Here is a 12746-nt window from a genome sequence, read left to right on the forward strand (position 1 = left end):
CCCACTTAGAAAGGGTTTTCTTTTGTGAATTACATATATGCATACTGAGCTATAAAATAAGATGGTCCTCTGTGTGTGTAAGTTTTTGATAACTAATTCAATCTCTTTACTTGTTATAGGTCTACTTAGATTTTCTATTTTTGAGTCAGTTTCAGTAATTTGTTTTACTCGGTATTTGTCCATTTCATCTGAGTTATCTAATTTGTTAGCATATAATTGTTTATGGTATTTCTGGAAGGAAAGTTATGACCAACCTAGATAGCATATTCAAAAGCAGAGACATTATTTTGCCAACAAAGGTCCGTCTAGTCAAGGCTATGGTTTTTCCTGTGGTCATGTATGGATGTGAGAGTTGGACTGTGAAGAAGGCTGAGTGCCAAAGAATTGATGCTTTTGAACTGTGATATTGGAGAATACTCTTGAGAGTCCCTTGGACTGCAGGGAGATCCAACCAGTCCATTCTGAAGGAGATCAGTCCTGGGATTTCTTTGGAAGGAATGATGCTAAAGCTGAAACTCCAGTACTTTGGCCACCTCATGCGAAGAGTTGACTCATTGGAAAAGACTCTGATGCTGGGAGGGATTGGGGGCAGGAGGAGAAAGGGACTACAGAAGATGAAATGGCTGGATGGCATTACTGACTCGATGGACGTGAGTCTGGGTGAACTCTGGAAGTTGGTGATAGACAGGGAGGCCTGGCGTGCTGCGATTCAGGGGGTCACAAAGAGTCGGACACGACTGAGCCACTGAACTGAACTGAAAACTGAACTGAAACTGAATAAATCTTTATATTTTTGTAAGGTTGGTAGTAATGTAGCCCTCTCGTTTTTGACTTTAGTCATTTTAGTCTTTTATTTTCTTGGTCTTTCTAGCTAAATGTATGTCAATTTTGTTAACCTTTTCAAAGGACTATCATTTGATCTTAAACTTGTTTTTAAAACAAAATCCAGCCTTTTGGTGTAGATGAGTCCAGAATAGGAAAAGAATGAGATTGTTCTCTTATGGCGAGTACAGCTGACTGATAGAAGGTAAAATTAATCAATTAAATTAAGAACAGAGAAGAAATTAGAACTCAGCACTCCTAACACCTGAACTTGAATAAGGTACCCTTGACTCCCTGGGCTAGACATTTCCTCCTCCTAGTTCTTACTATGAAAGTATTAGTTGCTCACTTGTGTCTGACTCTTTGCAACTCCATGGATTATATAGCCCGTCAGGCTCTTCTGTCCATGGAATTCTCCAGGCAAGAATACTGGAGTGGATAGCCATTCCCTTCTCCAAGGGATCTTTGCAACCCAGGGATTGATCCTAGAGGAGCACTATTACCGATTATCACTCTGTGCTGGTCTTGTACTGAGCCCCATGACATGAATCTCACACATGATTTGGCGAAGACCCTGGGGAACATCCTGTAGCCAGAGGCACGGTCTGGTGGGGTGACTGCAGCCTCCCCACCATGTCCAGGGTCTCACAAGTAGTCACTCCTGGCATATGGGAAGGCATAAAAACCCCAACTTTGTTCAGTAAAGATCGTTCTAAGCCCTTGCATATGTCTCTGCTGGGGACAGGAGGCTCACTAACTACTGTCACAGACCAGGTGGCCACAACCCACCCAAACTACTGTGCTTGGAAGAGGCATCTCCACTCTATTGACTTTGCTTAGAGCAGTTTGTGGATCATTTTCTGGGTAGGTTTAACTAGGTCTGAAAGGCCTGGTTGAGCATGGCAGCAGTGGTCATAAAGCCTTGTTCTGGAAGGACAGATAACCCTGGGCAGGTCATTTATCCTCTCTGAGCCTGGGTTTTCTCATGGGCAATGAGATGAGGGATATATCCACAACCAACAATGACCTGGCCCTTGCATGGGCCAGGTCCAAGAGAAACACTAGGAATTCACTCATCTCATCCTCACCTACACAGACTCAACTCATTTACTCCCCACAGGAGCCCAACAAGGTAAGTCCTGTTATAACCTCCACTAGACAGGAAGAATTGAGACTTGGAAAGGTTAAGGAGTCAAAGCCACAGAGCGAACAAGTGGTGGAACTGAGCCACAGATGTGGATGTCTAACCCATGTCTGAGAACTTAACCATTAGATGCTACTTTTCAAGTTTGTCCAGACATCTCAGTGAGAGCATAAAGCACTGAGCACAGTGTCCTTCCTTGAGTATGACTGGGGCTCATGGCATTGCCAAGAGCAAATACCAAGCCCAGTCAGGCAAGGGCGTGCAGGAGACAAGGGTCTTTCCAGGGCTGTGAGGCAGACAGGGCACTTGCAACACCATCTCACATTTTCTGTGGGTTATTTCAAGTAACTGAGTGATCCTCGGAAACTTCCTTTTTTGCATGTTCTTGGTTCCGTTTCTCTTGTTTGGTGGCCGTCAGTAGGCATGATCCTGGTTTGATCTTCGTGACACCACTCTGGACACACACTGGCTGGGTGTTTGGGTTCCTCAGGCTCCCTCTCCCCACAGCAGGCTCACCCCCTGTACCCAGCTCCTTCCTGCTTCACCCAAGGGAAGATCCTCTGCAGGGTGCCCTCCTTGTCCACTCATCCTGGGGGGCTCAATCATGCCGCATACCCCCAAGTCTCTCTCTCCAGATCAGATCTCTCTCCTGAGTTCTAGGCCTTTCCATCCAAATACCTGTGGTGGTAGTTCCATCTCTAGCCAGTAGGCCCTAAAGGACACTCATCGTTATTTTCCCTAAAATCTGTTCCTCTCCTGGGAACAGCACCACTCCCCTACTAGTTACCCAAGCAAATTCAAACACTGAAGTCGACAGAGAGGAATGCTATATTTGAGTCACACAGAACCAAGGTCTCTAATTCAAGTCCAGCAAACAATCTATTCTGCTTTCTAAGAGGCCCCAGCTCATCTGACGTCCACAGAGAAAACAAGCACCCAAACAGGATCAGTAGTGGGTATCGTCTGAATTCCCCAAAGCTTCCACCCCTTCAATTAGAGCAACAATAAAAGCAGCAGATAATATTCAATATTTAAGTGCTCACTGATACCCAAGCACAATTCTAAAGCAGTTTACCTTTAAACTTCTTGCCCCAAACACACATGAGGCAAACATTACTGCATTTACATTTACTAACAATCTGAGTGAAGCACAGAGAATTCAAACCTCTTGCCAAGGGTGGAATAGCCTATGACTGGTGGGGCCAGGATACAAATGCAGGCAGTGTGGTCTGAGAGCCAGGCTATAGTGCTGTCTTCTTATAAGCTGTTTAAAACAAAGCCTGCCAGTAGGAAATATAAATTATATATACCACACATGAGTAAATGAAAAAGAAGCTGAGACATAATCGACATACAGTAAATTACACATGCAAAAAGTGAATAATGATGCATTTGACATTTGTAGAAAACTGTGAAGCCATCACTCCGTTACACTGAATAGATCTCAATTATGCGCATATGTATGGATTTCCCTGGAGCTCAGTGGTAAAGAATCTGCCTGCCAATATAGGAGATAAGAGTTCTGTCCCTGGGTTGGGAAGATCCCCTGGGGAAGGAAATGGCAACCCACTCCAGTATTCTTGCCTGAAAAAATCCCATGGACAGAGAAGCCTGGTGGGCTACAGTATATAGGGGTCGCAAGAGAGCTGGACACGACTGAGCAACTAAACAACAACAACAATGCGCATGTGTGTACGGAAAATGTGAGGAAGGAGGTGCTAAGAATGCTTGCCTGGGTAAAAGGACTATGGGTAATTCTAAAATTTATACCTTTCTGGGTGTTTCTAATTTCTTACAGACAACGTGTACTATTTTAAAAATCAGAACAAATGTAGTATTTTAAAGTAATGATGGCATGAATTGGAAATAAAGAGCCTAACCCCCAACCCAGGTCCACCTCCCCGCAGGGAAGTCATACCAGATTGCTGTAAGCTCTGAAGGAGGGGCTGCCTGCAGCTTGGCAGGCCCCTCAGCTGCATGGCACTTACTGTATTTCAGTTCCCAGGTGCTTGAGGGAAATATTCTGAAGGGCCGAGGGCTTGGCATGGACTGGCTGCCAGGCAGCTGCCACACCCACAAGATCAGTGGGTGTTTTCACGGGACACAGGAACGCCTCCTCCTCCTCCTCCTCTTGCCCTGGGGAACAAAGAAAAGGGAAATCATCCATGCTCTAAGTCACTGCACTTAGGAAGACAAGCCGGGCAGTGTTATGATTGGGAGCAAGTGAGAGTCTGTGAGCTGCAGAGCAAGGCTTCCCTTTAGGTTAACAGCAGCCAGAGGCAGGCTTTTCGCCAAAGGTTTTGCTGGGACAACCTTCCTGGAAACCCCCTTAAAAATCTGCAGAACTGTGGATATTTCTACACCTGAGAATTCATCCCAAAGAAGTTCTAGGAGATGCAGACAAAGCTTTATGAGCCAGGAGGTTCATCCTGGCACTGTTTGGCCTCACACTAGAAATAACATTAAGGATCTGGGGAGAGGTTAAACACATCATGATGCCTTCAGGCAATGGACTATCACTCAACCATTGAGAACAATGCTAATAAAGAATGCTTAGGAATATGGGAAATATCCACAGGATATAAAGTGGAAAAAGTTGAGATTCTAGTATGATCTCAACTGTCCAGAAAAAGTCTCAAAGAAGTACACTCTGCAATCTTAACAGAGGTCAGAACTGCATGATGGGGTTAGAAGTGGGCAGGTTATGCTCATTATAGTTTACTTCTCCCCCCACCCCAAAATTTTCTACAGTAAACATGGATTCTTTTTATAAACAGAAAATATATATTTATCAAAAGCAGATGTTAATAACAAGATTTTATAACACAGGGAAATTTTAGGGACACAATACTGAGTGCCAAAAAAGCTAAGTAGGGCCTTTTGTATTATTATATGATCAGAGATATGTTTAAATAAAAGGCAGGCAGGAGTCCATGACATTACATTAACATTGGCTGTCTCTGGGTGATAAGCTTATGGTTACTTTTTCTTCTAGTATTCTATGTTTCCAGTATGTTCTGCTTCCTCCAAAATGTTTAATAGTAAGGTAGGTTTCAAGGCTAGGAAGCATTATTTGAAGTATAAAAGAGAGGGAGGCAAAATATTTCAAGGTCAGTTTTGAGTGTTACAAAAAGTGGGAGAGAACTCAGGCCACTGGAGGGGTGGCATGACCCTGATCAGGCAGCCCCTGAGGACGACAGGATAGCAGACACTCTTCGTTTGGAGCCCTCTCACTGAGAGAGTACAAGATTGCAGGGGTAGAGGAAATTTATTTTTGCACTACATCTACACAGAGGGCATGGGTGCAAAAACATAAAAAACACAAGCACGCCTCTGAAGGGCTAAGGGCTTGGCATGGATTGTTTTATGGGTTCAGTTCCAGACAGATGCCCCCATAGAAAACAGAACTGATATGACCCAAGGCTCTGGTGTGGGGTCTCTGGGCCCCTCTCCAGCCTAGAGAGGGAGGTATACATGCCCTCAGGGAGGTGCCCACACAAAAAGCTTTCAGCAGCATTTCTTGTAATTCTCCTTTTGCCTGAACTGTAGGGGCTGCCACATCACCAGTCTGAAGAAATCAGCACAATGAAATTGCCTAGCCAGAAGGCCGCTGCTTCCCCAAAGGGCCCTGAACACATGGCCAGTTGCCCCCACAGCCTGAGGGGTGTCGGGGGTGTGTGTGTGTGAATCTGAAGACTAGGGTTCAAATTTCAGTGCTGACATTTTCTTGCTGTGTGACCTTGGACAGGTCTCTTGACCCCTTCGAGCCTCAGTTTCCTCTTCTGCAAAACGGGAATAACTACCTACCTATGATCTCTGTGAGGATTAGGGAATGTGAGGCACGTCAAGTGTGAGAACAGAGTCAGTAAGTGGTATATGTATTTCTATGATGATATACATAAAAGTCCTTCTTAAACTGTGTCCTACTTTGGCAAAATGTTATTATTATTATTATTATAGATCTGCTGACTCCCCCTTGATCCTCCATGGCTCTTATAGAGACCAGTGTTTACGGCAACTATAAAATAAAGGTGTTTAAAATAAAGGTGTATAAAATAAACACTTAAAGGCCGCAGAGAACATGCCTTGCAGATTGCTCAAGGACATGATTAAACACTTTTGTAGAAGATGAAGTGTCCGTGACTCAAAGTCAGATGCAAGCCTGTTGGTTTTTGCTCCCCTAGGAGCATGCCTCTGCTTCCTCCCAGGAAGGGTGGAGGCTGGAGAGGTGGGGCAGTCTGCTCTAGCGGGGTCTGCCAACTTGCTCAAGACTCCGGAAATGTCTTTCTGGGGGAGGTTCCTCAGGGCCCTTGTGTCCAGGAGGGTGGAGGCTGCTGTGGGATGAGAAAGGCTTCAGAGGAGAAGCCTACATCCTGGCTTCCTGCATCTTACCCCCACCCCACTCCCCAACCCACCCCCCCCCACCTCCCCAACCCACCCCCCCCCCACTCCCCAACCCACCCCTCCCACTCCCCAACCCACCCCCTCCCCCACCATGCCCCGCCCCCGGACCCCTGCAGGAGACTGGTGCCTGTTCATTAAGGCAACTCCTCTCCCCCCACATCCACTGCAGGGGCAGGCCCAGAAGAGGCCCACTGAGTGTGCTGAACCAAAGGCATTCTTCTGACAACCTGGTTCTTTGGACACTTGGGAATCCTGTCAACGGAAGGCTTCCTTGGTACTCCTAGTCTGAGGTTGATCTGGCAACTGTGTCATTCAGCTACAGGTTCTGGCGTAGTCAGGGCTATTGGCTCTCCCAGAGATGGGAGAGGAGGGAGAGAAGCGCAGAAGCAAAAGCAAACACACCCTTCCCCAAAGAAAGTGCTTAGCAGCATAAAACACACAGAAGGTTCTCTGGGGAAATTATGAATGATTATCATAAACCATTAAAAAGAAGTATTTACCATGGCAGTGTACAGACACATTCAGTAACTGCATTATTAGGGCAGTTCTCAAGCACTGAGCATTCACTATGTATCCAGCATTATGCTAAGGGCTATATATTCCTTTTCTCACTTAATGATAAAATTCAATGTACTTACTGACACATTCATTCAGTAGATACCCAATGTGCCTGGCAGGGCATCAGGTACTGAGGATACAGGTGACAGAGACATGGAACCCACCCTTGGAGGGTAGGGAGCAGAGACTGACAAGCACACTGTGATTAGAACATAATGTTAACTGTCTGCAAAAAGCGTTGAGGGCTCACAGAATCCAGCTGGCAAAGTCCTGGAAGGCTGCCAAGAGGAAGTTAGCAAGGAGGTGACAGTGGAGTGTGGCTGGAGAGTATAAGCAGGAATGTGTCAGGTGAACAAAAGTAGGCAGGGATGCCTCTGGTGCTGCTGAAGTGCACAGCACAAGGTGGGCACTGGGCGCACAGGCAGAGGTGAGACCAGGAAGGACAAGGCCTGAATCTGGTGCTAAAAAGCTGGGCCTGGGACATGGAGGGCGGCCATGGAAGGGGGTGCGGCTCAGGCTCTCATTTGAGAAAGCTCGCTTGGGCTACAGTGAAGAGGTGGGGTCTGCGGTGGCAGGCTGGGACACGCGGACACTGGAGAGGAGGCTGCTGTGGTTGTCCAGCTAAGAGTGGAGGCCTGACCCAAGACAATAGCAGTGAGGGCCTGGATCTGATGTGCACGCCAGAAAGCAGACATCGCCGGCCCAGGCGACTGACTGGACTGGCTATCTGAGATTCAGGAAGGGGCAAATGGTAAATGAAGGCCATTGGCTGAGGGAAGGAAAAGTGGGGAGAAGGATAAAGGCAGATGAGCTCGGTCTGTAATGCATCTGGGTACTAGGGTCTAGGAGGTGGCTGGCCACAGGTCCTGCCCTCGCCCACGGGGGTCCCTGTCAACTGATGGTGAAGCATAATGGACACGCTACAGCCCTGTGGGTGGTTTTCTGTCTCAGTTCTAAAACCTGCCAGTCACAGTCCTGGCTGCAATATGGGTGTGGGAGGGTATGAGCTCCAGGACTCCTCCATGCTGAGACGTTTTAGGATTTGGGTTCTTATGGGTCACCTGGGGGTGAAGGTTCTGCCTTATAGAAACATGGGATAAGATCACAGATCTACTCGACTCACAGCACAAAAGCATTTATGTCAGAAGCAACAACAATAACTGCATTTTCTCATTAACCTTCCTCACAGGTTGTGAAATTTCTTGAAATCTTCGCATAATTGCCATCATCATAATATTAGCTGACGTCTACTGAACTCTGACAATGCTCAGACGTCATTCCAACCACTTAAGCTGCGTAGATTCATTTAATCCTTATAATAACCCTAAGAAGTAGGTATAGTTTATTAACCTCATTTTACAGGGAAGGAAATTGAAGCTCAGAAAGGTTAAGCAACTTGCCTAAGATTACACACGATGAGGATCTAAAGCCAGCCAGCATGGCCTCAGAGCCAGCCATCCCTGCCATGGATGCTATACTGTTGCCCTAGCTGATCCTGAGTCACATCCCTGACTCCTCCCATTCACTCCCAACAGGAGGGTAGAGGCTTGGTCACCAAAAGCCCTGGGTGTGTGAATAGAAGGCAAGCCTGTTGGGTACCTAGCTCAAGGCGCAGGGTAGGCCCATTCCCAGCCAGGGCAGCGTCGGGGGCAGCAGGAGGTGCAGGCAGGCTGTTGTGGAACTCCCAGCGCTTCATCTGCAGCTGCTGCAGCCAGTACAGCATCACTTGCTTGGTGGCAGCCTGAGAAGCACAAGGGTTAGTTGGCAAGGTCCTGTGCCCACACGGTGGGACTGGGTGAGGGATGTGAGAAGGTCATGGGAAGTTTGGCAACTCTCTCCTTCCTGAGAAAACAAAAAACTGCCACTGTGGATAGGTGTCCATCTTTGAAACACCACATGCTCCTCGGTCATAGAAGATAACGAGGCTCTGATCTTCCACTCAGAGATATCTTAACCTTTCTGGGCCTCAGTTTTTTCATCTGTACTATGGTGATGATAACACTCGGTCCATAAGGTGGTTATGAGGGTGAAATGAGGGAAGGAAAGTGTCCAGCAGAGTTCCTGACATGCAGCAGGAGCTCCAAATGTGCTCACTGGATAAAAGAGTTTGGAGACATTGAGAGAGAGGGAGAGAGCTTTGAAATTCTCACTTGGCTGGGGCCCGGGTAGCATCACTACCTTCTTGTGTGACATCTCAGTGTCCTAGTCAACTTTGTGGAGTGAGGAGAATCCCTCACTTTCTGAGGATGATACGACTGGGACCTGGAAAGTCATATGCGCTCAACAACAATTCAGTGGCACCTCCAGGCAGCCCACACAAGGTACGCCTGACACTGGTCATCAGTCCCCCAGTACTGGATGGTCCACACACCTACTCTCACATCCATTACGTTGCCTGATCCTCCACTGGGGAAGCAGGGTAGGAGTGCTTGGCCCCTTCTATAGATGGAGAAACTTGGAGAAACTAAGGCTGTGAGGTGGCCCAGGCAGGTGGTGGTAGAGCTGGTCCCAGAACCCGGGTCTCCCACTTCTAAGCCAGAGACCTGTTATAATTTATGGCCAGGAGATTGTGACTTACAGAGAGAAGGCCTGGGATCAGATGGGCTGCAGAAGCTGGGCGGCTCGCTAGGATTGGTAAGCCTCACAGAGATGACCACAGTCAAGGCCATGTGAGAATATAAGCAAGCAACCAGGGCAAGCCCTCTTCTCAAGAGGGCCAGGGGTGAGGTGTGCAGAAGGCTGGAGGCTCCATGAAAGGGGCCCTCAGCCTGCCATGGAGGGATCAAATCAGATAAAATGCTGTCCACCATTCTCTTTCTATATATCAACGCTTTCCATGAGAGACCTCAGCTTCTTCCAGGGCTTCACCATGACCTTGTGCTCACAAACTCCCACTCATACCCAAACATCCAATTTTATTAATTCTCTGGACATGTGTATATTGAGCATCTATGGTATGTGTCAGGGACTGTGGTAGGCAGTGGAGACACTGGTGAGCCCACATGGCCCCTCTCCTCTTAAAACTTAAGAATCTACCAAGGGGACATATGACTGCATGTCCTGTTGTTTCCTCATCTGGGGTTCCCTCCTGTCAGTGACTGGCCCAACCAGGCAGTCAGCCAGTTACACAAGCCATCCTTGACTCCTCTCTCATATCCATAGCCACCTGCATATGTCTCCTTTCCCAGTGCTACAACTCAGCCATCATTTTCTCCTGATGGACTCTCACCCACCCCCCACTGCAGCCTGGTCACAAGACTGGCCTAGTCATTAAAGTGCAACTAAAAGCTGTGAGCTATATCCAGGGGGCTCAATAGATTCTCCATTGGCTGGAAGTAGGGGTGGGAGGGAAGCAGTCTACTGGCACACTCCTCTTTGAGTGTGAATTCCAGAACTCCTAGCCCACACCAATCTTTCTTTCCAGTTAAGTTCTAGGCACTTTCACTGGACAAGAACTTTCTGATCTTGGTTCTGTCACTATGTGTGCTCAGTCAACAAATACGTGTTGCGCACCCACTAGATGCCAGCAGTGGTCTAGGCTGAGATTAATTCAGCAACTTGTGATGTGCCAGGTGCTCACATACCTTGTTTTAGTCTCACAAACTATCTCGGTACTAAGAGGTTAACTTGGCCAGAGTCACACAGTTAGTAAGTAGCTGATACAGAATTTGAATCCAAGCCTGTCTGATTTCAAAGCGCATGGCCTTTGCAATGCTTCAGGCTTTTCCAGTTAAATATGATAATAAAACAGAACTTACTGATGAGAAAACAGGTTTGGCTATGCTTCAATGAACAATGTAGGTTGATCAGTGAAACCTAAGCGTTTATCTCCCAATCTCTGCCAACGTTTTCTCAGCATTCACTCCCCTTGGCTACAACATCAAGAAAAGTAATTCAGAATCCAGGCCTTGAAAGAGGATTGCAAAGCTCGAATCTTGACTATACTTCAGCCCTAAGTAAGAAAGTTATGGTAACTGCCTAGTTTTTTGTTGTTAAGCTGGTTAAGTTTTGTCTGACTGTTTTGCAACCCAATGGACTGTATCCTAAAAGTTTTGATAGGGTACTGAGAAGTAGGGAAGCTATGAGATTCCAAGTGTGGGCTACACTACTTTTACTGGTGTGACTCAAACCAGTCCCTTTACCCCTTTATGACTCAGTTTTTTGATCCGTAATATAGGTCCATCATCCCGGCCTTTACTGCAGGAACCTAATGAGGAAATGGGTGTGAATGCGCTTTGAAAAACACAAAACCCTGGGCACCCAGGTTCACTGAGGTGATCGGGGTCGGTGATTATGATAGGTTTATTGTGACCACCCACCTGTGCTCGGCGGTGCCCTGGGATCCCATCCCGGCCAAAAAGGGAAAACAGTGCTCCATTTACCTTCAAGGTAATTATCCGGTTGGGAGTCTTGATTTCGAAAGTCCCCTCCTCGGCGTCCGCCTTGCAATCAAACACCGCACTGGAGAGGTCGATGCTGTCCAACGGATTCGCATCCTGCGCGGTCCGCGAATAATACAGGTGACATTTCCTCTCGTCGAAGAAGAACCAGCGGGATTTCCAGCCCCGAATGGGCCCCTTGCCACCAAACTTACTTAAATATCCACAAAGCTTTTGGGGGGTCGCCTCCAGGGGCCGGGTACAGCCCTCCGACTCCTCCGAGAGAGACACCTCGGGAACCTTGGCCGAGCCAGCAGGCTCTTCGGACCACAGGACGGAGGAACCAGACTCCGCGGGGTTCTCCTGCACGTCCTCCATCGCAGAGGGACTGGAGGTTAGTGGCCCAACCCCACTCAAATCTTGAAAACTCAGGTGATAACCTTCCAAAAGGGAGTGATCGGACGGGGGCGGGGCCAGTGGCGACCCGCCTCCAGGAGACGACGGAGGGACTCGGTTGGCTGCAGCTTGTGAGCCTCATAGATCGAAAGCCCGGTGGGGGCGGATGGCCACGCCCATTCGGGCCTCGGCCGCCAGGACGCGCCCCGGCACGCCCTCTGCCGGCTCCTCCTTTCCCGCCTACTTCAGGCTTTTCCTCATTGCCTGTGCGCCATCTTTACTGGGGGCAGCTTCCGGCATGAGGCAGTCCACAGGTTGAAGGCGTGGTGTCTCTGAATTAGTTAACCCGCGGAAGGGAAACTGAAAGAGACGCGGGTCCTCCGGTACACTGCTCTGGTAACTCTCGTAATGGCGTGGAAGGCTGGTCCTTTCTCGCGCCTCATGGGCCTCTTGCCTTTTCTCCCCAGGTACCGCTCCGGTCACCGTCGGACGGCGGACCGCGCGGCCATTGGCTGAAAGGGACGCCCTGCTCAGTGTCGCCACATCCGGCACCGCTCTCGGCGTGTGGGGCTCGTTGGCTCATTACCCGCGGCTGTTTATTCGTGATTCACCCCTGACCGCGGCGGCCTCTCCGCCCTCCGTCCCAGCCTCCTTTTCTGGCTGCTTGCGTTACCTGGGGCGCCTGGTCCGGCTGCTACCCTGAAGGAACCCGGTGCCTGACTGGGGTTGGACTCAGCATATTGTGTACACAGACAAATGTGTACCTAGGCCCTGACTAACTCGCTCAACTTCATGTCTCATTCTACCACTTGACCTTAAGTTTTTCCCCTAATCTCCTGTCTTAGGCGCATCTCTTCTCTTGGGCTGTAGAACCCATTTCTGTCAACCTCTTTCGAGGCATCACGGTGCCCTAGCCCTTTCTTAGCTCCTCTCCCTTTAGCTTCTCTTTCTCTCCTGCTGCTAAGTCGCTTCAGTCGTGTCCAACTCTGTGCCCAACAGGCTCCTCTGTCCCTGGGAGTCTCCAGGCAAGAATACTGGAGTGC

The 12746-nt window shown here is 48.5% G+C and overlaps 1 protein-coding gene across 5 annotated transcripts in view; it reads right to left on the reverse strand.

Moving 5' to 3' along the window:
* The window catches only part of TBC1D2 (TBC1 domain family member 2), a 42702-nt gene extending 30772 nt beyond the window's left edge, over positions 1–11930 (reverse strand). Inside the window, exons 1-3 of one of the 5 annotated variants that reach the window (XM_006063439.4) lie at positions 11311–11930; positions 8528–8669; positions 3955–4102 (exon numbers count right to left, since the gene is read on the reverse strand). In XM_006063439.4, the coding sequence (XP_006063501.3) occupies positions 3955–4102; positions 8528–8669; positions 11311–11685 (665 nt within the window). In that variant the 5' untranslated portion in view covers positions 11686–11930. Of the gene's footprint in view, positions 1–3131; positions 3237–3954; positions 4103–8527; positions 8670–11310 lie in introns of those variants that run through there. The other 4 variants (XM_006063441.4, XM_044940072.2, XM_006063442.4 and 1 more) reach the window with 4 other exon arrangements.
* Between the last annotated feature and the right edge of the window lie 816 nt (positions 11931–12746).

This window comes from Bubalus bubalis, chromosome 3 (genome assembly GCF_019923935.1).
Source record: "Bubalus bubalis isolate 160015118507 breed Murrah chromosome 3, NDDB_SH_1, whole genome shotgun sequence".
NCBI lineage: Eukaryota > Metazoa > Chordata > Mammalia > Artiodactyla > Bovidae > Bubalus > Bubalus bubalis.